The 25,927-nt window shown below is 40.9% G+C and overlaps 3 protein-coding genes across 4 annotated transcripts in view; all 3 read left to right on the forward strand.

Annotated features, from left to right (window-relative positions):
- Positions 1 to 2,837, forward strand: part of LOC115109996 (methyl-CpG-binding domain protein 5) — a 63,159-nt gene extending 60,322 nt beyond the window's left edge. Inside the window, exon 10 of the mRNA XM_029635298.2 lies at positions 32 to 2,837. Within this exon, the coding sequence (XP_029491158.1) occupies positions 32 to 94 (63 nt within the window). The 3' untranslated portion in view covers positions 95 to 2,837. The remainder of the gene's footprint in view (positions 1 to 31) is intronic.
- A 525-nt stretch (positions 2,838 to 3,362) lies between these two features.
- Positions 3,363 to 20,270, forward strand: LOC115110008 (enhancer of polycomb homolog 2). Of its 2 annotated transcripts, none has more exons than XM_029635329.2 (14): positions 3,363 to 3,785; positions 6,576 to 6,735; positions 10,669 to 10,814; positions 10,995 to 11,201; positions 12,188 to 12,336; positions 14,382 to 14,511; positions 14,755 to 14,973; positions 15,093 to 15,176; positions 16,274 to 16,422; positions 16,585 to 16,907; positions 17,559 to 17,680; positions 17,878 to 18,028; positions 18,270 to 18,567; positions 18,783 to 18,868. In XM_029635329.2, exons 1-14 carry the CDS (start codon positions 3,633 to 3,635, stop codon positions 18,796 to 18,798), a joined length of 2,307 nt encoding a protein of 768 aa, XP_029491189.2. In that variant the 5' UTR covers positions 3,363 to 3,632; the 3' UTR covers positions 18,799 to 18,868. The 2 variants fall into 2 exon arrangements, with proteins under 2 accessions (XP_029491189.2, XP_029491179.2); XM_029635319.2 differs by having other exon boundaries at positions 3,364 to 3,785; positions 18,799 to 20,270.
- Positions 20,271 to 22,317: 2,047 nt separating this feature from the next.
- Positions 22,318 to 25,927, forward strand: part of LOC115110020 (kinesin heavy chain) — a 39,408-nt gene continuing 35,798 nt past the window's right edge. The window contains 1 exon segment of the mRNA XM_029635337.2: positions 22,318 to 22,812. Coding sequence (XP_029491197.2) covers positions 22,687 to 22,812 — 126 coding nt within the window. The 5' untranslated portion in view covers positions 22,318 to 22,686.

The following is a 25,927-nucleotide window of genomic DNA, read 5'->3' on the forward strand; positions in this document are numbered from 1 at the left end:
CAACCCCTCCCCCATTTCTTTGGTGCACCAGATATCACAGAGAGACAGACAAGTCAAGACCACTAAACCCAAGAGGAGGAAGATCTCCAGATGACAGTAAATGTGTGGACCCTTCGGTGTCCTGCTGGGTAGCGGTCCATCTAGCCAATGGGTCGTGTGTAGCCGATGTAGAATCGCTAGCCAGTGTGTGCAATAGTAGTGACCGTTATCTTCTCTTTTGCATCAGCTTGGTACTTAGTCCAATTTGATTAGTGCTACAATCAGAGTCAACCCTCCCACCTTGACCACCACCAAGACACTGACAGTGAAGAAAGTACAAGAAAGGATGGAGGAACCTAGCTGCAAAATAATAGCTGTGATATATCCACAGCTAGCTTGTCCTTATGGAAAATGAGATTCTACATATAAGGAAATAGTTGGTCCAAATATTTCTGATGCATTTTAGATTATGCACATAGACAAAGGAAAACAGTACATTATTTTCAGTGGTTAATTGTATATATTGTTCAGTTTTATCATTGATGAGTTGACTTAATGCTAATGTCTTATGTACATATCAATACAAAACTACATCTGGTTCTCCAATGTTTTTATTTTTCACAAAACGGTGAGGCCAGAGATTTCATTTTTCAAAAGAAAAGCAGCATAAAGGAATTTCTATTACAGATCTATTGAAACATGCTGTTAAGCATTGAACAGCTGAAGGATTATAATGTTGAACTTCAACAGACACTATTCTCATTTGCATGCAGCCAGTAAGGATGATCTTGTCCTGCTGGGAAGGCATACATACAGTGTGTGTCCCAAGAAAGGGAAATTGGAAGACTTGAAGATAGACCCACAGTATATCCTTTATCTGAACATAGGACATGCAAATACTTTCTCTTTGTCTTACATTTCATTTTTCCTTGTTCTTGTTTTTATCCATGTTATCCAAGAAAAGAAAAAGCCATCAAGGGAAGGAGTCTGAAATATGCCTCTAAGTTACATTATTTGTACTCTCAAAGTAAAATTTATTTTCTCTGAATATTTTTGATAAACAGATTTCCTGTGTTATATCTGCAAAATGACTTTGACAGTATATGTTTGTTCATTTAAAAAAAAAAAATTGTAAAGTATAGACTAATTTCTGTGGTATACAGTACATGCATTCTGAAATGAAGTATTCAATAGCAACAGTTGTAATATACGGTTCTGCCACTAGTGTTTAATCTACAATTATGTTCATATTTAAATGGTGCAAAAAGTATTAAGCTGTTTATTTTCTCTATCAAATCATGTAATTGAGCATTTCTCTGTGTTTTACCCTTGAATGTGTCATTTCAAGGGTCAAAATGCCTTAATAGTAAGGACTGCACATTTACAGGCCAGAAGAGATCTGTAGTATACTCATTGGTTTCCTTTGCTCTGCAAAACCATTTTAAACGACCCAAGAAAGTATGAGTGAACTTTGATCCGAGCCTTATATCCAATGTTACAATCCCCAGCTGCCAAAGCTATGCCGTATCACAAGTTAGGACTTTAAGTTTCTATTATTTATCTTTTTAATATTCTATTGAATTAGTGGCCTTCATTTTGTTCATTTTCATTGTTTTTTGCTTTTGTACTTTATAATTTATTTATGAATCACATATTTATTTGTAGATATACATTGGTTACTTAGCAATAATACTAATGAGAGTTGTACGCTCTGAAAAGCCTTAGAGTATTATATATTTTTCTCTTAAAACAAATGAACAGCCTATATATGGATAAATATTCCATCAGTGGTTTATAAATATACATTTATATATTTGTGTTTATTTATGAAGTGTACAATTTTGAACACTCAGTATGTGCATATAGTGTTTTTTTTTTCTTACTTGTGTCAACACTGAGTATATACCTACGGCCTGAAGAAATTGTAAAATGTTCATTTTAAAAGAGTGAACTTCATTTTCTGTACTTAATACCCTGACTCAGGAGGGGCACCTTCTGATTTGATCAGTCTTCTGATTTGATCAGTCTTGTGAAAATCTGAAATTGTAAAACTGACAAATGTACATGTTTGTCTAATTTTTATTATTTAACATACAATATCAAGTCATCTGTGTTCAATCCTAACAGAACAACCCGGCATCCTAAAATCTAATACTCGTTTTAACACTTGGTAACCTAGCTATGTCATCAACATTATATGCATTCTGTTTATAATTATATTGCACTCTTAATCCTAAAATTGGGGGTATATGAAGAGAGCCCACCACTAGTCCATGGACAAAGTAAATGTTTATTTATGTCTTCCATTTCAAACTTGTTGTCCATTGTAGTGATCTTGAGTGATTGTGTTTAATGGAATAAATGTTTTGCCCTCCTTATTGAAACAAAATATATTCTAATATTGTTTTGGAATGAGTTATTTATTGAATGTGGTTTTAAATGTCATTTTTATGCTCTTTATTTCAAAACATATGGTAAAAGCTGAGTGGCCCACATTGTTTTTGATGGTTTTACAGTGGAAAAAGATTTTACATTTTTGTAAAGTATTTTAATTTGAAATGTGATATGCATTGTTAGTCAATTGGTAATGTAACAGTCACTTAGCACCAACATCAAAGTATATTTTGTACTTATAGTTTTCAGTACATTTTCTGAATAGATAACAGCTGTAGCATTTTCCTTTCCTGCTTCTCTAGCAGAAATGTTTTACATTTAGAAAAGTGTGCCTAAAATTACACGCAGTAAAAGGTGGCTATTATGCTTTGTTCAAAATCTTTTAATGGTGTTTGTTCGAAAGGGATTTACAAATTTGACAAAGTATTGCATTCATTTTGCAATAAAAAAAAGTATTCTATCAACTGTGGCTTACGTTGTTATATTGTACATGTATGTTATAGTCTCTTCCAGTCATTCCATCAAATTGTCCCCTTCAAGCTACTAACTTCAACCCACCTACCCTAAATCAACATTTCCAAACACATCTGTATTTTATATTGCCAATTTAAGTGTGAAAGACACAATAATATTAGATTTTGTATCAAAAGGATATGTTCTACACACTTAGGTGATCTGTCAATTCTTCGAGAACTACCCTCTAACTTTTGAAATGATTGGCAACATTTTTATTGAGCCAGCTCATACTGGGCTCAACTCTTGCAAAAGACATGGGAACCTGGAATTGGCCTACTTGAAGTGTACTAGTGTTTGGTGTAAGTGAACAATCCCCACAATTTTATGTTGTACGTGTTTTTCAATACAACTTAAAAGTAATAATTTACTCTACTAGGCAAATATAAAAGTGTGGAGTTAAATGACTTTTTTCAGGCATGTTGTATGAGATGCGCGCGCAACACCAGGGCCCATGTTTTTCAGATGTCTCGCGCTGGCTGTCGGGATTGCTCAGGCGCTGTGGACATGTCCGCCATGTTTTTCATGGCACTGGGAGTGGATCACCCGAGAAAAATAGCTTCTAAATCCAGTTAAACTCGACCAGAAATGGCTTTTCGCATTTGATTTCGACCGAATGGTTACCAATGAATCCTACTATTGTGAAATCAACCGAGTCCCTTGTGGATTTATACCGATTTTCTTAGCGAATTCTGGCGGGATACATGTTTCCTTCGCGTTCTATGTGAGTGCGATAGGGGCAAACAATGAGTAAACTATCGTTCCGAGCGCGAGCGCTAGACGCCGCCAAACCTCTCCCCATATACCGCAACAAAGACCTTCCAGACCTAAATGACTGCGTTTCGATCAACCGGGCTGTTCCGCAGATGCCTACGGGGATGGAAAAAGAAGAAGAATCGGTAAGAAAACGTTTTAAATATAAAAATCTTTAAATGATTTAATGTGCACAGTAGTGCGATTGTATTCTTGATGTATTTACGCAACATTTTGTACGTATGTTTGTTTATTTATGCTGAGGTCCCGTCATTTCACGCTCGTTGCGTAGCAAATCGTAGTCTTTACGCCATGCATACTCTCATAGCGTAAATGTCTAGGTTTGCTTATGATTGGTAGTGCTTTTTTCGACTACGTACATTTTATTGGTGACTTGCGTAATGTTGCGATTGATAACAAACGTGCGTGCGGTGTAGTAACAAACTAAGCAAACTTGCCGTCAATGCTTTCTCATCCTACCTTTTTATAAACTCCGCAAAAAAAGGAAACGTCCTCTCACTGCCAACTGCGTTTATTTTCAGCAAACTTAACATGTGTAAATATTTGTATGAACATAAGATTCAACAACTGAGACATACACTGAACAAATTCCACAGATATGTGACTAACATAAATGGAATAATGTGTCCCTGAACAAAGGGGAGGGGGTCAAAATCAAAAGTAACAGTCAGTATCTGGTGTGGCCACCAGCTGCATTAAGTACTGCAGTGCATCTCCACCTCGTGGACTGCACCAGATTTGCAAGTTCTTGCTGTGAGATGTTACCCCACTCCTCCACCAAGGCACCTGTAAGTTCCCAGACATTTCTGGGGGGAATTGCCCTCACCCTCTGATCCAACAGGTCCCAGATGTGCTCAATGGGATTGAGATCCAGGCTCTTTGTCTTGCAGGAAATGACGCACAGAACGATCAGTATGGCTTTGTCATGCTGGAGGGTCATGTCAGGATGAGGCTACGGGAAGGGTACCACATGAGGGAGGAGGATGTCTTCCCTGTAACGCTCAGTCCGATGATGCTGTGAGACACCTCCCCAGACCATGACGGACCCTCCAAATCGATCCCGCTCCAGAGTACAGGCCTCAGTGTAACGCTCATTCCTTTGACGATAGTCGCAAGTCCAACCATCACCACTGGTGAGACAAAACCGCACTTTGGTGAGGACCTGCCTTAAAACAGGCCTACGAGCCCTTAGTCCAGCCTCTCAGCCTATTGCGAACAGTCTTTGTACTGATGGAGGAATTGAGCGTTCCTGGTATAACTCGGGCAGTTGTTCTTACCATCCTGTACCTGTCCCCCAGGTGGGATGTTCGGATGTACCGATCCTGTGCAGGTCTTGTTACACGTGGTCTGCCACTGTGAGGATGATCAACTGTCCGTCCTGTCTCCCTGTAGTGCTGTCTTTGGCATCTCACAGTATGGACATTGCAATTTATTGCCCTGGTCACATCTGCAGTCCTCATGCCGCCTTGCAGCATGCCTTAAGTCCATGCAGATGAGCAGGGACCCTGGGCATCTTTCTTTTGGTGTTTTTCAGAGTCTGTAGAAAGGCCTCTTCGGTGTCCTAAGTTTTCAGTTAAAACCAAATTCTTATTTACAATGACGACCTACGCTGGCCAAACCCGGACAGCGCTGGCCCAATTGTGCGCTGCCCTATGGGACTCCCAATCACGGTCGGATGTGATGCAGCCTGGATTTGAACCAGGTACTGCAGTGACGCCTTTTGCACTGAGATGCAGTGTCTCAGATCACCGGGCCACTCGGGAGCCCCAGTGCCTACCGTCTGTAAGCTGTTCCATAGGTGTATGTTCATTAATTGTTTATGGTTCATTGAACAAGCATGGGAAACAGTGTTCGAACCCTTTACAATGAAGATCTGTAAAGTTATTTGGATTTTTAAGAATTATCTTTGAAAGACAGTGTCCTGAAAAAGGGTTGATATTTCTGAATTAACTAGTTAGCTAACTAGCTTACCAAATATAGTCCCTAGCTAGTTAATTTAGGGGTCAATGAGACTCTTCACTAAGAAAGTAATGTTAGCTAACGTACTACTACTAAGCAGGAGATGTGTGGGTGACAGATAGGAAGCCAAGGCGCCATAAATGAACCATGGCACATTTGTAGACTAATGTAGCTAGCTACTTCTCTTTGATCTGTATTAGTGTTACATCGGTGCAGATTTAGTATTGCCTGCAATTAGTCCAACAGCACTAAAATGAGCCCTACACCTTTCAAGTTGTTGCAGGAGGTTTCATCACCATACCGCTGCAAGCCGCTGTTGGTTTGCCTGTGCAACCTATGAACCCATTCCATACAGGGTGTTATTTGCTGACGGGTGTTATTTGCTGACTGTACAGCATATGAAAGGCATCCTTGCAAACATGGTAGTTTTTGATTGAAGATTAGATGTTAGTAGTGGCCAATTCCAGGGTAACAGAATGCTGCTGAGACTCAGATCTTTCACTTTAAAATGTATGCCAAACAAAAACCAATAATTGCAAAATTAAACAAACTGTGCAACTCAGCAAAAACACTACTTTTAAAAATGTCCACAACATTTAACAAAAAAAAACATTTTACTTAAAGAACAGTGGAGATTCAAAGATTGGTAACAGAATGACAGCATAATCATTCTGTTAACAAACTTTGGATCTGCATTGGTTTTTGTTGGACATACGTTTTAAAGTTAAATCTAATTCTCAGCATCATTCTGTTACCATGTAATAGTCCTAGGTTTTTACTATTAAGTAAACACAGGATCAAGCTTTCTGCTCACTCTTCTTTCTACCTCTTCTCTCCCTTACTCCCTCAATGTCTCCTTCGCTCTTCCTCTCGCCCTCTAATACACTGTCTCTCTCTTTTTGTCTGAATTGTGCCAGTACAGGTTTTCTAAACATGTCAATCTTTCTCTCCCTCAGGAGCACCATCTCCAGAGGGCCATCTCTGCTCAGTCGGTTTTCAGGGAAAAGAAGGAGAACATGGTCATCCCGGTGCCGGAGGCGGAGAGCAACATCACTTACTACGACCGTCTCTATAAAGGAGAGCTCAGGATCCCCAAACAGCTCTTCCACATCCAGCGTGAGTAGCATTTTCTTGGCAGCAGCTTCTGTAGGCTACTCCCCCTCCCATCCAACTCTCACACACACTAGGGCTGGATGGTATAGCGTATTTTATGATATACCGGTATTGATGCAGGGACCGGTTTGGGTTTTTACTTCTATACCAGTATTTGAATGTTTGTTAAATATGGTACTCCATGTGTAATGTCAATTTTTATAGTTTACTACGCTACTTGAGTCATCGCTCTCTGCTCTTTCGCTCCATGCCACTTTCCTCACAGACCTAGCCACGCCCCCTGTCACGCAAGGAGCGTATTTGATGTTCTTCAACCATGAGACACTTGCTTTCAGTCTGCATGGTCAATGCAGCACATGCAACAATGTTGATGACAGCAATGCTGTTTTCACTTTGCTTCTTAATATAAATCCACTAGCGTTCTATAATGACACTATTAGTTTGTCTTTTCTTAGCAAGTTGCCCTAAATCTTGAGACACATTAGCTAATGCTAATAGCTAGATAGCTAATAAATGTACTGAGTAGGAGCAAACGTAGCTAGCTAATACAGCCTGATAATACCAATGATGGTGTAGACATGTTGTTTGTGCAACAGTATCTTCTAAATCAAAGACGAATTATGCAAACGCTAGAATATGTTAGCTACATGAAGTAGCTAAGAGAGAACATGCAATGTAGCCAAAGCTTATAGGTTCTCCTAGGAAACACTAATCAACACTTTAGTTCCTATCCTGTCACAACTCCTCCCTGGCTTTTTAATTCATTGTCATCTCAAACAACACTGTATTCAAAGTGCCCACTATTAAATTCTAACTATAGAATTAGAATAGTAAGTCAAATCACAATTGCAACATTTGGTTAAAATAAGTCCTAGGTTATTTGCCCATATTGTGCAGCCCTACATGGCAGTGTGGAAATGTTCAATTGAACAGTGGTGTAAATATATTTTCAAGTAGTAAAGTTTTTTTTTTGTGTGTGTCTGTACTTTTTTATTTTTGACTACTTTTACTTCACACATTCCTAAAGAAAATACTGTACTTTTCACTCCATACATTTTCCCTGACACCTAAAAGTACTCGTTACATTTTGAATGCTTAGCAGGACAGGAAAATATTCAATTTCATGCACTTGTCAAGAGAACACCCCTTGTCATCTACTGCCTCTGATCTGGAGGACTCATTAAACACAAATGCTTTGCTTGTAAATTATGTCCGAGTGTTGGCGTGTGCCCCTGGCTATCCCCATAAATATAAGAAAAAGAAAATGGTGCCATCTGGTTTGCTTTAATATAAGGAATTTGAAATTATTTACACTTTTACTTTTGATTATTAAGTACATTTTATCAATTACATTTACTTTTGATACTTAAGTATATTTAAAACCAAATACTTTTAGACTTTTACTCAAGTAGTATGTTACTGGGTGACTTTCAGTTTTACTTGAGGAATTTTATGACAATTGGGTACTTTTTCCACCACTTCAATTGAGTGCAGGAAATGATAAGTGCTGAAATTTGTTGGGGTTGAATTGAACATTATAAAACAATCAGAATGGAGAAAGACTAATTGAAATAATTTAGAATGTATGTGTTGCCACCCTAGGATCACTTACTCCTCATAAAGCAAATGTAGACCTTTTATTTTTCAAAAACTAAAAATACTGTCAAATACCGTCCCAATTTTTTTATAAATACCGTGATATAATATCTTGGCCAATTTGCTCAGCCCTAACACACACATTCACTCAGAGGACAACTGTTGACAAGCCATCAAATGGTTTCTGAAATGTCACTTGCCAAATCTGAATATGGAATCTTTGAGCAGCCCATCAAGCTACCACATCTTTGGCTGTCTGACAGCAGAGGTTGTAGAGCAGGGGCAACCAAACTGGGACAAAGTTTGGTTTGGCCCACCAGAAGGTTCCGAATTTATTTATTTAATTATTATATCTTTCTATGAACTTCGTCGGGGTCTCAACTTATTGTTGAGAATTAGAAAAGTAGAATAGTGCATCTGCAGTGTTCCACTTATGTCAGTCACTCAATTAGCCCATGTCAGCTAAAATACATGTAATTGCTAAATAAGGTAATCTAGCCAGCTATCTAAACCTTGTAGTAATCATCACCAAATTACCTACCGGGCACACAGGGCATATGTCCAAGGGCCCCACATTGATCTTGTTAGTCATTCTCACTCTGATATCATGTGAACAGGGCATAAGTCATGGCAAAATGTGCACAATTGCAGGAAATTAACTTTAAAAATGAAAAAGTTTCTCTGCCCCATGGCAAAATGTGTATAATGGAAGGAAATTACCAGGTGAAACTACAAAAAAAAAAAAAAAATATCCACTGCCAAGAGGGGGATTACTAAAAATGTTTTGCCCGTGAGGTGGGTGGGTCCCCCAACCATATCTCACTTAGGGCTCCCCTAAACGGTGTAGGCACTTCTGCCTTACATTTACATTTTAGTCATTTAGCATATGCTCTTATCCAATAGTGAGTGCATATTTATTTGTACTTTTTTGTACTTGTCCCCTGTGGGAATCAAACCCACAGCCCTGGTGTTGCAAGTTCCATGCTTCCCTAATGTTTTCCTTTCTAATACCTTTTCTGATGCATTTCAGTGACTTACTGCTGCAAATACAAATTGTTACCTTTCCCATATTTTAAGTCATTTGAAACATTGAAGTTATTACCCTTATGGGTTCATTTAAATAAAAAAATATCCATCTTTAATACTGGTAATTAGAATGTGGTGTTGTGTCAAGTTACAGTGCATTCGGAAAGTATTCAGACCCCTTCACTTTTTCCACATTTTGTTACATTACTCTTATTCTAAAAATGATTAAATTATTTTGTTCCCTCATCAATTTACACACAATACCCCATAATGACAAAGCGAAAACAGTTTGTAAGATTTTTTTAGCAAGAAAATTAAATAAACAAAAAATAAAATAATACAAGTATTCAGCCATGAGGTTGAAGGAATTGTCCGTAGAGCTCCGAGACAGGGTTGTCGAGCCACAGATCTGGGGAAAGGTACCAAAAAATGCCTGCAGCATTGAAGTTCGCCAAGAAAACAGTTTGGGAGCAGTTTGGAACCACCGAGACTAACTAGTGCTGGCCGCCCTGAATCGGGGAAGAAGGGCCTTGGTCAGGGCGGTGACTAAAAACTCGATGGTCACTCTGACAGAGCTGTGGAGATGGGAGACTGTTCCAGAAGGACGACCATCTCTGCAGCACTTCACCAATCAGGCCTTTATGGTAGAGTGGCCAGACGGAAGCCACTCCTCAGTAAAAGGCACCCGACAGCCCGCTTGGAGTTTACCAAAAGTACTCTTAAACCATGAGAAACAAGATTCTCTAGTCTGATGAAACCAAGATTTAACTATTTTGCCTAAGTCCCAAGTGTCACGCCTGGAGGAAACCTGGTATCGCACCTAGGCAATACCATCCCTGCGGTGAAGCGTGGTGTTGGCAGTATCATGCCTGGGAGACTAGTCAGGTTTGAGGGAAAGATTAACTAACTGAGCAAAGTACAGAGAGCTCTTTGAATACTTAAGTAAATGTGATATTTACGTTTATTTAAAAAATTAACTGTTTTTGCTTTGTAATTATGGGGTGTTGTGTTTGAGAAAAAATAAATGCATCTCATTTAGAATAAAGCTGTAATGTAACAAAATTAAGGGGCCTGAATACTTTAAATGGCTAGAATTGGGTTGTTTGAAGTGTGATTTTTTTTGGGGCCCACCAAGCCCAAAAGTTTGAGCCCCCTATTATAGAGCAATTGATGTAAGTTGTTAACAAATCACTTTCACAAGATGAAATCTGTCCTCAGCCAACCAGCTGTAATCAATTAGAGGCCCTACACTAATGAATTTGCACCAAGAAGACCTTTTTTCTGACCTAATCTCATCCTCTCTTCCTCTCATAGCCCTGGGTCTGGATAATGAGCAGCCAGACTATGACATGGACTCAGAGGATGAAACTCTCCTCAACAGGCTCAACCGCAAGATGGAAATCAAACCCATACAGTTTGAGACCATGGTAGACAGGTTGGAGAAAGCCAGCACAAACCAGGTAACATAACACCCTCCATCTAGACCAGCAGCAGTTATCAAGAGAGCTTCTCTGTGCTAATAGAAGATTTACCGTTTTAATGCCAGAGGGCCTGGATGTAATGTTGCTTTAAGAGGCTTTGCTCTGGAAAATAATCACAGGAACACTGTAATAAACTAAACTTCCATCTCTTGCTCACAGCTGGTCACTATCACAGAGGCCAAACTGCTACTGAACGAGGATGACTACCTCCTGAAGTCAGTGTACGACTACTGGGTGAGGAAGAGGAAAAACTGCCAAGGCCCGTCGCTCATCCCCCTCATCAAGCAGGAGAAGAGAGACGGCTCCACCAACAACGACGCCTATGTGGCCTTCAGACGGCGCACAGAGAAGATGCAGACCAGGAAGGTGAGAAAGGAGAATCACGTGGCTTGGACTGAAAGTGTGTCTGTCCCCTCACACTTCGATTAGACGCAGTTTCAGTATTGGGTAATAATTATCTATTCTTTCAAGGTCTGAAGCCTTGCACAATTTAATTTATCATTGTGTTGCAAGTAATTTTTTCATGTTAGTCCCGTTTTACATTTGACTTATTTAGCAGATGCTCTTATCCAGAGTGACTTGCAGGCGCAATTAGGGTTAAGTGTCTTGCTCAGGGGCATAACGATAGATTTTCACCTAGTCGGCTCGGGGATTCGATTCAGTGACCTTTTGGTTACTGGCCCAATGATCTTAACTGCTATACGCCCCATTGATGTGCTCTCCAGGAATTCTATTGAATATCTCTATACCCTAACTCAGTCAGGACCTCAGCAGACCTACTAACCTGCAGGCATTTTGTGTACCATGCATGCAATTTGAGTTCAAAGTACACCGGTACAAAAAACTTCCTGCTAATGATGTGATAATAGTCAGTTCACCAATGACAACAAAACATGTTGAATGAATCGTAGTCAGACCTGATGGATGAGGTCAGGGATGGAGATCTGAAACCAGCTCATATAGGCCTTCCGTTCAGTTTCATATTCCAGATAGCCTAAAGTAAGCTAGACAACTGCATTGCATCCTGTAATTGAATTATTCTGAATTTTTAATTCAGGCCAGTTTACTTTTCCAGCAGACTCATTACCCCCAAATTTCACCTAGAAAGTGTGTAGTGTTCATTTTTTTTATTTTACCTTTATTTAACTAGGCAAGTCAGTTAAGAACGAGTTCTTATTTTCAATGACGGCCTAGGAACAGTGGGTTTAACTGCCTGTTCAGGGGCAGAACGACAGATTTGTGTGTGCCGGTGGTACTCTTAAATTCTTTACGGTCGGCAAGTCTGCCTCTGTGTCGGCTTGATGATCCTAAGAGTTTGAATAGTTGTTTGACCATGTCTCTCTCTTGTTCAGAACCGTAAGAATGACGAGGCGTCCTATGAAAAGATGCTGAAGCTCCGGAGGGAGTTCAGCCGCACGGTCACCATCCTGGAGATGATAAAGAGGAGGGAGAAGAGCAAGAGAGAGCTGCTGCACCTCACACTGGAGGTGGTGGAGAAAAGGTGATCCTTAAAAGCATTGGGGGGAGGGTTAGAGGGATGGTAGTCAGTATGTGTGTTAGATTGTTTGCCCTGTTTCTTATGTGTGTGTGATTGTAGCCAGTGCCTTATTAGTGTTACATGGTGTAACCCAGCAGGGCTTCCTGTGTCAGAGCAGACTAGAGGTCATGCTGAGTGATATCATTTGTTTATTTTAACAAGGCAAGTCAGTTAAGAACAAATTCTTATTTACAATGCCGGCCTACCCCGGCCAAATCCTAACCCGGACGACGCTGGGCCAATTGTGCGAACTCCCTGTGGGAACTCCCAATCACGGCCGTTTGTGATACAGCCTGGAATTGAACCAGGGTTAGGTTTTGTAATGACGACTATAGCACTGAGATGCAGTGCCACTCAGAGCCCTATATTGCAGTATTAATTTAGTTTCTAACACTAACAGACTTCTTCTAGTCCTGGTGATAAAAGAGAACAGCTTGTCCTTACATGTTGTTGATGAGTAATGTCAGTCAATATGAATGATGGACAAATTTACTGCAAATTGCTGCCTTTTTTCCCTCCCTTCTGTCTTTTTTTACCCTGTACAGTGGCTTGTGAAAGTATTCACCCCCTTGGCATTTTTCCTATTTTGTTGCCTTACAACTTGGAATAAAAAAATAAAAATGTGGGGGGGGGGTTGTATCATTTGATTTACACAACATGCCTACCACTTTGAAGATTAAAAATTGTTTTTGTTAATCGAACAAGAAATAAGACAAACTGAACTTGAGCGTGCGTAACTATTCCCCCCCCCCCCCCCCGCCGAAGTCAATACTTTGTAGAGACACCTTTTGCATCAATTACAGCTGCAAGTCTCTTGGGGTGCATCGCTATAAGCTTGGCACATCTAGGCCATTCCAACACATTTAAATGTTTCCCCTTAAACCATTCAAGTGTTGCTTTAGCAGTATGCTTAGGGTTATTGTCCTGCTGGAAGCTGAACCTCCATCCCAGTCTTAAATCTCTGTAAGACTGAAACAGTTTTCCCCTCAAGAATTTCCCCATCCATCATTCCTTCAATTCTGACCAGTTTCCCAGTCCCTGACAATGAAAAACATCCCCACAGCATGATGCTGCCACCACCATACTTAAATGTGGGGATGATGTCCTTGGGGTGATGAGGTGTTGGGTTCATACCAGAAATAGTGTTTACCTTGATGGCCAAAAAGCTCAATTTTTGTCTCATCTGACCGGAGTACTTTCTTCCATATGTTTGGGGAGTCTCCCACATGCCTTTTGGCGAACACCAAATATGTTTGCTTATTTTTTTTCTGGACACTCTTCTGTGAAGCCCAGCTCTGTGGAGGGTATAGCTTAAGGTGGTCCTATGGACAGATACTCCAATCCCTGCTCTGGAGCTTTGCAGCTCCTTCAGGTTTATCTTTGGTCGCTTTGTTGCCTCTTAATTCCCTCATTGCCTGGTCTGTGATTTTTGGTGGGCGGCCCTCTCTTGGCAGGTTTGTAGTGCAATATTCTTTCAATTTTTTTATATTGGATTTAATGTTGCCTGTGGGATGTTTTTTTTATAACCCAACCCTGATCTTTACTTCTCCACAACTTTGTCCCTGACCTGTTTGGGGAGCTCCTTGGTCTACATGGTGCCCCTTGCTTGGTGGTGCCCCTTGCTTGGTGGTGTTGCAGACTCTGGGGCCTTTCAGAATAGGTGTATATATATTGAGATCATGTGACAGATCCTGTGACACTTGGATTGCACGCAGGTGGACTTTACTTAACTAATTATGTGACTTCTGAAGGTAATTGGTTGCATGGGGCTTCATAGCAAAGGGGGTGAATACATACTCACGCACCACTTTTCCATATATATTTTTTTGAAACAAGTTTATTTTATTTCACTTCACCAATTTAAACTTTTGTGTATTACATGAAATTCAAATATCAATCTATTTAAATTCCACGTTGTAATGCAACAAAATAGGAAAAACGCCAAGGGTGATGAATACTTGCAAGGCACTGAATGAATGTGTTCCTATTATTTGTCTGTTTCCATGTAGATATCAGATGGGTGACTTTACGGGTGAAGTCCTCAGTGAGGTGACGGCCCCTCTGGCTGAGAAGCCCGTCTACACTGCTCCAATCACTCTAACGAACGGGAACCGCCATAACCATAAAGCTGAGATCAAGGTAATATAGGGGCTTATATCAACCATAACTTTACCTCTACTTTTACCTGATGTTTTTACGTTTGACATTGAAGCAGTTCAGAAGAGGGGATGATGCAGGATGCACCGGCAGCACACTGATTACGTTTAAAGAACTTGAATACAGCAATGACCTCTTTTCACTCTGAACATTTTACCATGAATAAATCTGGTCTCTGGCTCTTGACACTTCACAACTTCTAATTCCATGATCTTTCTCTTTCAGACGCACAAGTCCGGTAGTCTCCAGCACCATGGGCACCACCACGTCTCGGTGAAGGACGAGGATCCCTTTGACTTTGTCAGACCAAAGAAGAAGTACGCCAGGCGGGACCCCCTGTGCCGCCCTGGCAGGCCCACCAAGCGCCAGCACATCGTTAACAAGGCTGATATTAAACAGTATGACTTCCACAGCTCTGGAGAGGAGGAGGAGGACTACCCACTGGTCAGTACCTCTGAGAACAGGGTCCTGATGACAGTTTCATGGTGAAGTTCATACATCGTCTTAATTGGTTTGTGAGCAAGTATGTATTTTGAAGTCTTGTTTTTTTTTGTCTCTTTCAGTCTCCACCATCAGAACCAGATGAGGAGAATGATCCAGATGGTGCATTTGCCTTCAGAAGGAAAGCAGGCTGTCATTACTTTGCTGTGAGTCTCACTGCAATCAGAAAGAAGTGCAATTAAAATATATTCTCTCACATTCAGTTCCGATTCCACACATCATTACAGGGGGCATTTGCTTCCAGAAATCTGCATTTTCAAAACGTAGACCATGACAAAAAATCTGCATCTTAAACAATTTAGTTTGTGTTTTATACCATTTCACCTGCGTTTTATATTGAAAGTATGTCCGAATCCCCCTAATAGTTTATGACATACTTAAACTGCATACTATGTGCTCATCGCCGCATTCTATTTAGCATGTACCGTTGAGTCGAAAGTATGCTGTATGCCACGGCCGCAACGCAGAAACGACTCCTGGCTGGCTGAGTAGGTGGTGCGGGGCCTGTGTGCGGGGTGGTTTTTCCAACTTCAACAGACATGCATCACATTAACCAGCCTGATAATAGCTCATTTCCAATTAGATTTTCTTTAAACTCTGAATAGAATAAGAATGGAATTATAGGCCTATTTAGGTTGGTTACATGCAGACTTGGCCTATACCCTGGCCCATATAACCAGGTAGGCTAGTTGAGAACAAGTTCTCATTTATAACTGCGACCTGGCCAAGATACAGCAAAGCAGTGCGACACAAACAACTCAGTTACACATGGAATGAACAAACATACTGTCAATAACACGATAGAAAAAGTCTATATAAAAAAGGACTGACGACGGAACCAAATGATCGGTTTCTATTTCAACATATTTATTAGTGAAACCAAAGTTCTGTAACATGCATACATTAAATCAAATAGCCTAATACACACAAACTTTTCAAATGTTCAAATCAAAAGGCTTAATTGAGAAGTGCAACTGAAGCACAAAGTGATTCCTTTTGCATTCGTGATTTGGAGCAAACCTTGACTGAATCTGAGCAGAATTTACAATTAAGAAGCATTTTAGCATTTCTTTTCTACATGAAAATGCAAAATCCTGTGTTAACGCGAACCCTGTTATTGGTCTGTGGTAATATTGTGGTATTGGGTCTAGTCTGTTGGTAAGATGGTATTTGGACCTGTCTGTATGATACTGTGCTATAGGTAGCCCAAATGAGTAACTGTTTCCTCTGCCTGTCTTTACAGCCCATTGTGGACCAGAGCTCTGGCCTTCTGTGGGATCACCCTGAGCTAGCAGGGCTGGATGCCCTGCGGCACCGTCACTCCCTTACTGCCCTCTCTGTACCCAAACGCTGTGTGGGACTGGCACGCAGGAGGGTGGGGCGAGGTGGCAGGTAACCAACTCCTCTTATCATCCACCTATCTATCTCCTTTTTGGTTAGGTATTCTGTTGTTTTATTAAGGGCCATTGATACATGTTAACTCGCATTGTGATTTCTCTGAATGAAATCTGATTGAATTGTCACTAAGATTCCACAAATTCCCCCTCTCCTCAGGATCCTTTTGGATCGGGCTTCATCAGACCTGGACATTGCAATAAAGCAGCTGGACTCAGCCGTCGCCACATCCTCCCCCTTCACCAGGACTTGTGCTCCAGACCTTACTGATACCTGGCCTCCCTCACAGAACCACAGAACTATGCCTGGCTCTGCCTCGTCACTGGCAGACATCGTGAGCAACATCCAGGCTCTGAGGTGGCGCTGTTTCAGACCTAGGCCCACCCAGGGTGATAGCAGTGGTGACACGAGGACGGGCAGATCTTCCATGGATACCACGTTGTCTGGAGGGCTGTTGGTTCACTCCAAGAGAAGTGGCAAAGGTAAGCTCCTCCTCAACTCCACCCCTCCGTTTCTATCTCACAGCGGCCTCTGCATTTATCTGTTGGAACCAAGCCAGTCCCAAACATAATTTAACTGTATAGGCCTAGTTTCCATGTTGGCTGTATTTTTTAATTGTGCTGCTTGTGGAACACATTTGGTTCTCCATTGAAAATAGGCAGGTCAGATGGGGTTTGTTTGTATTTGGTGGGTTTTTTTTCCTCGTCAGCCCCCTGGTTGCAGGCTGTCATCTCGTTTCTCAACAGTAACTGTTCTTAGGACTGTCAGAAAGTGTTGATTCATAACTCCCAGTCAGACATGATTTGTGCAGGGAAGTGGAAAGGCTGCCACTGAACCGTAGACTGTTAGGGGGGGTTGCACTTCAAGGAACTTCCAGTCAATCAGTTGTGGCCTTCACTCACTCCTAGCTGCATTTTCTGCCACTAGGACCCCTAGTGTTAGGGAGTGGTAACCCAGGCAGTCTTTATCTCCTCGCCATATTTTCCTCCCTTCAAAGGTTACTACAGTTCTCCATCTGCTCATCTTCCCTCCCTCTTTGCTGTGTACATTCCTTCTCTCTTTCTTTCTCTGTCACTCTCTATCTGTGTCTGTGTCTGTCTGATGGTCTTGTCCCTATTCTCCTGTACTGACAGGAGGCATCACAGAGGAGCAGTACCAGGTCCATCAGCAGGCTCTGGCCCAGATGCAGAAACAGCAGCTGAAAGCTGCTCCTCCCCAGCAGCATTCCTCACTGTCAGAGCGACAAAACACACAAGTACACACAGTCTTTCACCTCTTCAAATATAACTGTATATACACAGAATTCCTAATGACTTCGGTCCAGTAGGTGGGGCAGAAAACATTGTCATATCCATTTATATATTGGTAGGTTTCAAACAGCTCAGTGTATGTATGTTTTGATGTATGTTATGGCAGTGTTAGATTCTAAAGACTACTAATATTGTGTTGTAGACTTCTGGCTCCACTGATTGCATCATATCGAAGACTCTGGACTCGGCTAGCGCCCATTTTGCGGCATCAGCTGTCATCAGTGCATCAGGCCAGGTCAACAATGAGAACAAATCGCACAATACCAGCGTCAATGGGGTCGTCCAGACTTTGGGTGAGCTTTGGATGAACATGTTGTCTAGATTAGAATGTCATACATGAACTATTCTCTGATATTCTATTGTAGTTGGGTACCATAGTGGAGGCAAATATTGGAGGAATTAAAAAATACTTATTGTTTCTGATCGGGGGATGCTAAATGACCATCCCACCTCATTAATTTACATGTAAGGTATGTGCTTATTCAGGTAATAGGCCTACTCAGGTTTGACGGTGTCATATCACCTCTCATGCAGGGACCTCCAGACCTCTTCACTCCACCAGCACATCCCAGAGCGGCACAGGGTTGGACAGGTCAGGTCTTACCTCCTCCAGCGGAGGCCCTCTGCTACCTGCCCACTCCACCTCCTCCTCGCCTCAGTCTCTGCCCAACCACCGAGGCCACGGCAGTGCTGTCTCCCCTGCCCATCACCACCACAGCGCCAGACCCTCTGCCCCCTCGCCGTCTGCCTTAAAGCTGGCCACCGTGGCTGCCAGCAGCCTGGACCGTGTGGCCATGGTGACCCCCGCCTCTGCCATCGGCAGCATGGCCAGGTAAGACCAGAATACATTTCAGTTGTATGTATTTTAGTATGTCCATAACTTCTGCCTCATCAACACACCAGAATATATATCCGTATGTTCATTATTTCTGACCTGTCCAGCAATTACTAGATTCTTAATTTCTTGTTTTTATTGTATTTAGAATGGCTGATATACATTTGTTTTCATTTTCCAGGCATATGTATCTGAATAATGAATTACTATAGTTATTCATTTTTGTAGGGATACTCACGAACCTGAGAGACATACTTTGAACGGCATATCAGAGACCACAGTACCAATGGAGGTGACATAACCCCCTCCCTTCCTCCTCCCTCATCGCCATTCTGCTCAGACCGGTGAATGTGACAAACAGAACGCAAGCTCCAGCCCCAGCCACCAGAGGGCACGCGTATACAAGGACCTATACAGAATCGAGAATATCAAAAAAATGATAACGTGTCAATATTATAAATGTACATTTTGTAAATTGGGAATATCACTACCTTGTAAGATAGTATATTTGTATCATTAGTATGTTTTCTTTTTTTCTGTTACGTGAATTCTAGTAAATTTGACATCATGCTTTTGCACTTGAAAAATGCAAACAATATATAGTACATGTAAAAATGCAAAAAACGTTTGTTGGGATCATGAGCATGAACCACGGATCCTGTATCACTCATTTTACCACTATTTATTTTGCAATGTTTACATTTTTGTATCTCTACAGACGAAACAAATCAGCAAAATATGGACATCGGTCTTGCTAGTATATTTGGTTCTTGTGCTTTTTTTCTAAAGATGGGAAATGAGCCTGATTTTGATTTGGTTTCACAAATTGAATAGTTATGGTCTTTTGTAAGTAGATTAGCAGTTGCATTTTTTTTCCCTTCAGACAAGTATTTTCTGTTACTTTGTCAGTTGTAACAGGAATTGATTGTCTTTTTAATTTTTTATTCTGTTTTCTTTTCCTTTTTCATTCAATGCCGAATTTTCCAAAACAATGAAGAAATCTTAAAAATGAGCCATTCTCCATACAAACCTATTTATTTACATTTAAATCCAAATGACAAATAAATGCATCCTAAAATCAATCTGCAGATGTAAAGCAAGAATTTTTTATAATATATTTGCCTTTTTTAAACGGGTAGGGAGTTTAAGCCAATGAACAGTACACAGGAATATTACCATTCTATCTGTTATGTATTGCGCTGTATAATCTTGCACATTACTTGGCAACTCTTTGAACGACTACCCCTTTGGATTAGGGGGTGCACATCAATATTTTGGGGTATTTTTTTTCTTCTTTGGTCAAGGGGCAAGTAACATGTTGAAACGATGTCTGATGGTCAGTGATTGACCTCCCCTGTAGATTATATAGTTGATGTAGTGATGTCCTGTAGAGATATTAGAAACATGTTTAGATAATTAGTAATGCCTAGTGTTCATGCACTATTTCTTCAGACATACATTTTTCCCTGTTACTTGTTCTTGGAGTGTTTCAGAAAGAAATGCTGGGAAATAAATATATCTATACATATCAGTATAACAACTCTCTTTCCTTTGGTTTACGCCATTTCTTCACCACTCTTCTTTTACAGTGAGTTACAGTACCAGTCAAAAGTTGAGACACACCTACACATTCCAGGGTTTTTCTTTATTTTTTACTATTTTCTACATTGTATAATAATAAAGACATCAAAACTATGAAATAGCACATGGAATCACGTAGTAACCAAAAAAGTGTTAAACAAATGAAAATATATTTTATATTTGCGATTCTTCAAAGTAGCCGCCCTTTGCTTTGATGACAGCTTTGCACGCTCTTGGCATTTTCTCAACCAGCTTCATGTGGTAGTTACCTGGAATGCGTTTCTATTGACAGGTGTGCCATGTTAAGTTGATTTGTGGATTTCTTTCCTTAATGCTTTTGAGCCAATCAGTTGTTGTGACAAGTAGGGGTGGTATACAGAAGATAGCCCTATTTGGTAAAATACCAAATCCATATTAGGGTAAGAACAGCTCAAATAAGCAAAGAGAAATGACAGTCCATCATTACTTTAAGACATGAAGGTCAAGTGCAGACCCAGAGTTACCTCTGCTGCAGAGGATAAGTTCATTCGAGTTACTAGCCTCAGAAATTGCAGCCCAAATAAATGCTTCATAGAGTTTGAGTAACAGACAGATATCAAAATCAACTGCTCAGAGGAGACTGTGAATCAGGCATTCATGGTTGAATTGCTGCAAAGAAACCACTACTAAAGGACACCAATAATAAGAGATTTGCTTGGGCCAAGAAACACAAGCAATGGACATTAGACTGGTGGAAATCTTTCCTTTGGTCTGATGAGTCCAAATGTGGACCACTGTGTCTTTGTGAGATGCAGAGTAGGTGAACGGATAATCTCTGCATGTGTGGTTCCCACCATGAAGCATGAACGATTTGGTGTGGGGCTGCTTCGCTGGTGACACTGGGATTTATTTTGAATTCACGGCACACTTAACCAGCATGGCTACCACAGCATTCTGCAGTGATACGCCATCCCATCTGGTTTGTGCTAAGTGGGACTATCATTGGTTTTTCAACAGGACAATGACCCAAAACCACCTCCAGGCTGTGTAAGGGCTATTTGACCAAGGAGAGTGATGGAGTGCTGCATCAGATGACTTGGCCTCTACAATCACCTGACCTCAACCCAATTGAGATGGTTTGGGATGAGTTGGGACTGCAGGGTGAAGGAAAAGCAGCCAACAAGTGCTCAGCATATTTGGGTAATCCTTCATGACTGTTGGAAAAGCATTCCTCATGAATCTGGTTGAGAGAATGTCAAGAGTGCAAAGCTGTCATCAAGGCAAAGGGTGGCTACTTTGAAGAATCTCACATATAAAATATATTTGGATTTGTTTCACACTTTCTTTGGTCACTACATGATTTCATATGTGTAATTTCATAGTTTTGATGTATTCACTATTCTACAATGTAGAAAATAGTTTTAAAAAAAATGTTATAACTTGAATGAGTAGCTGTGTCCAAAATTTGACTGGTACTGTTTGTATTTAGCCTTGATTTAGGTTTTGTGGCTCTGGAAAGTTATATTGTATGCTACACCTGTTGCTGGGGTTTAGTCTTCAGAATCCTATAAACCTAGTAGTTGTCCTTCACTGCAGTCTGTACATCTGTCGTTCTGCCCCTGAGCAAGGCCGTTAACCCACTGTTCCCAGGGCGCCGAAGACGTGGATGTCGACTGTGGCGGCCTCCCGCACCTCTCTGATTCAAAGAGGTTAGGTTAAATGCGGAAGACACATTTCAGTTGAACAACTGACTAGGTATCCCCCTTTTCCCCTAAAATGTATTCCAATCGAGGTCAGGAGTGAGGTTGTAGTATAGGCTAAAACAAGCTTTTCGGCGCTAGAGTCCTCTCTATGGGACCCCACAGACGGCCGGCCCATCATTCACAGCAAACCCACTAGAGGGGAACATCGAGTTGAGTGATTAGCTTCCATGGAATATTGGACCATCAATTCCATTTTACACAGAAATATTTGTTCTTATGGTGATGTTTAAAAATGTAACCTACCCGTGTAACACTTATTTACAAAACATGCAAAGTAAAATTATCTTTACAATCTTTTGTTTTATATCGTTTATCAATATGATTTGAATACTCCTCCCAGAATACCATAGAAGTCCCGTTCGGGCTGCAAGCGTGTTAGGCTACCTCAACATCCTCACGGTGGACCGAAGTGGGATTGACAGCATTAGAGCAAGGAGCTTCAAATTGGTCGATGCTGGTCCTGATGCAAGACGCATCGGTGAATACGGGAAGTCTTTAACCAATGTTTGACCACGAAACAGGAACTCGCATTCAAATCGACGCTATCAAACGATAGCAGCCAGACCATTCGTCAATCTATTGTTTTCCTTTTAAGCAGGTAACGTTAGACTAGGATTCAGCCTAGCGCCAATCGTTGAATTGACAGGGATGTCGATCGAGATTGAATTTCAGCGAATGACAAAGGAAAGAAGTGCTTAATTCCATCTCAGTAAAATTGCAGTAAACTTCGCGATAGTTAGCCTAGAGAAAGTTATTTGGGTCATCTGGTTGGAAATAACCTAGTGTTGTGGACATGGCGGATGCTGCTGAGTGCGGTGTAAAAGTGATGTGCCGATTCAGGCCTTTGAATGAATCGGAAACCAACAGAGGAGACAAATACATCCCGAAATTCAAAGGCGAAGACACGGTGGTAATAACGGTGAGTAAATCTTAATAATTTCATATATATATATATATATACGCCTAATATCCATGGTGTAGTCTACAAACAAAGCCATGATACAGGTGCCTAAATTCACTCAAATTCAGTCTGACAAAATAAATGTTGATGTGCAAGGTGATTATAAACATTGTTTTATACGAATTAATAAATAGGCGGTTAATGGGCATTTGTTTTGAAGAATAATGGTGGAAATGCCAAATAGAGTGACCAACATTTTGATCAATGATTCCTGTACTCTGCTATCAATGGAAGCGTCTCTCCAATTTGGGTCTGGATGGATCATGATCGAGCTACAGGGGCATAATTACCCATGATGTACGCGTGGTGTCAAACTGCCAAACGAATAGATAGTAAGATAGTACGCTGTGAATGTTTATCTCGACATCATCATCATTAATTCAGTTTGCCTAGTGGTGGTCAATGGTCACCGAATGGACGGTAGAATTCACACCTTTCCCCCAAGGGTCTGCGAGTCTGTAGACTGTCAGTGTGTGCTGTCATCAATGGCATTACCAACCTATTACGTCATCAACGTTAAATTGAAATGAATATAACCATCTTCGCTGTAGGTGAAAATTAACTTTCATTGAAAGCTCGTTGTATCTTATGCTTAGTCATTTCAATGTCATTACATTTCCATCCTGATGAGAAAGCTATGGTCTCATAGCTTACAGCACAACAAGAACAATTCCTTAATGTCCCTTCATCTTTTTGCATACTTTTCACTTCACCCCTACCTACATGTACAAATGATCTCGACTAACCTGTACCCCCTGCCTCATTATTGTTATTTTACTGTTTTAATTTAAAATATATATGTTTTAATGTTAATTAAGGGCTTGCAAGTAAGCATTTCACGGTAAGGTCTACACCAATTGTATTTGGGGCATGTGACAAATATAATGTGATTTGGGTTGATCTCAAAGGTTATTCATTTTAAGGTAGATCATAAAACAACCTCTCTGAAAGAACAAATAAAAGTCTTCTATTGTCAGTACGTGGAATAAAATGAAAACACAGGCTCATGTTTGAAATCAGAACGAGAAGTATCTCCCTCCCTCCTTTGTAGTGGCCACCCTAAATCAAGGTTTGATTCTATTGCTACTACAGCTAGAGGCTCCCAGCATGAAGCCAGTCAGAGTCTGCATGAGTGGAGCCCATTACATGGGGAACAGCCTAGTTTGTCTTAGTTTGGCCTGTCTAAACCCATAGAGACATCATCATTGACCGGACAGTAATTGGAATGGAAAACCTATGTCATCCCAGGGAGGGTAAGGCAAAAGAGGAAATGACCATCAGAAGAGAGAACTGCTGGCTGAGTGAGTTTAAGTAGCGTAAATAAGGACCGTTTTTTTTTTACCGGTAATGGAAAAAAGGAGGGGGGTTGCGAAGAAGCTGATTGAAGCATTACCTAGGATATCAGACGTGTGTGTGTCTGCTGTGTGTTTGTGCGCACATTTAATTTCCCAGTTAGTGCTGGAATAGAGCCTGTGTTGGACTGATAGTATTGTGCTCAGGAGGATTTGTGCAGGTAGTCAGTGTGTCTCGTTTGCCGTCGTCTGAGTTCTCCTAGGCTAAGCTGTGCTGTGAAATACACAAAGCCAGCATACCTATTTCCTCAGTTCTGCCACTAGCCCGCTCCTCTCCCATATGCCAGCATCATCCTAGCTGTGCCCCTCCTTCTCCTCTTCCTTAGCCTTGGGGGAATATACATGGTTCAGTGCCAGGGCAGCTTCACTGATCTCTAGCTCATCTTAGGCTGAAAGATGACATCAGTAAAAGACCCATGATGTGTATTATTTGACTGGAGAAATGGATGACTAGACCACATCATGTTTTTGGAGGCCCAGGGATCATTGCTCACCCTGCATGCTTCTGCGAGAACAGGTGCTCAGTGGGAAGTATAGTATAGGTGATAGGGATGGTCACTCTCAGTGATTGTTTCACACACACAGAGGGTTACGATCCCCAACAGTGCAGCATCTGAACCTCAGATCTCAATGAAATGTTGAAATGTTTTGCATTGGACACTTGGGATTTTGGAAAAAAATATATATTTATATCGAGATATTATTTTTGACGATATATTGGATCGTTTTGACAATGTCGCAATATTCTTTTTGCGCTAGTTTGCTGTAGCTGCACCATAACGCCAATACTTTTCCTTCATAGCTTGTTCTCCGTCTTGTTTTTAAATCAGGAGCCCATTTGTTTTCAGTACTCTTATTTCCATGGCTGATCAATATGTTTAGAACATCAAATCGCAATGAAATCACAGTATCGAACCGCAACACATATAGAATCGTGAGAATCGCAATACATATTGTATCGGCACCTAAGTATCGCGATGACATCGTATCGTGAGGTCCCTGGTAATTCCCAGCCCTATTACACACCCTTATCTTAAGGCTAATATCGATCTGGGATTTTATTTCTTTTTTTCATAGGTTAGAATATCTAGCTAAATGTCCCCTCCCTGCTATTGTCCCATGTTAGTGGGTTACTCATCACAAGCGTTACGCTGGAGGATCGGATCCAGTATGAACAGTTGTTACAAACTGTGGACACAGTAGCTTAACACATGCACATATATTATAGGCCCACTGTGACTGCATTTAACTGAACTCCCTTCATTATGGACTGTTAAATAATGAATCTGTTTGGAACCCATTGCAAAGCAAGGCAGGTTCCCTTTGTGCCGACATGTCCGACATTAGTGCTTGCCTTAGCCCAGGGGAAGGTGTGGGGGTATGGTTGCATAAAGCCAAACCAGACAGAGCAACATTAATGCATGGATCGTTTGTAAAGGGGGGAAGGGGAACGTGTTCGGTAACAAACACACATTCAGGCCTACTCTTGTTCTTTCCATCTGTTACACTAAATCAGATAGAAATATATTACATATTTACTAGAAGCCTAGAGTAGATCTACATATCATGCAAAATAAAGCAATGCACCATGTATTCCTCTTATTCTTGCCCTGACATTTAGATGTATTGATTTGCAGCATCCTTTCCATTTTGTAACCTACAGTAGTCTAATTGCTTAACAGAGAGAAGCTGATGATTTAATGCACATAATTACAAAGCTT

The sequence above is a fragment of the Oncorhynchus nerka genome, linkage group LG3, assembly GCF_034236695.1.
Source record: "Oncorhynchus nerka isolate Pitt River linkage group LG3, Oner_Uvic_2.0, whole genome shotgun sequence".
Classification (NCBI taxonomy): domain Eukaryota; kingdom Metazoa; phylum Chordata; class Actinopteri; order Salmoniformes; family Salmonidae; genus Oncorhynchus; species Oncorhynchus nerka.

Bases quoted from the DNA above. Each gene is read 5' to 3' on its own strand.
- LOC115110008 (XM_029635319.2), top strand. From the start codon at position 3,633: ATGAGTAAACTATCGTTCCGAGCGCGAGCGCTAGACGCCGCCAAACCT. The intron at 3,786-6,575 runs GTAAGAAAACGT...TCTCTCCCTCAG, and splicing joins TGGAAAAAGAAGAAGAATCG to GAGCACCATCTCCAGAGGGC. The intron at 18,568-18,798 runs GTAAGACCAGAA...TCATTTTTGTAG, and splicing joins GCCATCGGCAGCATGGCCAG to GGATACTCACGAACCTGAGA.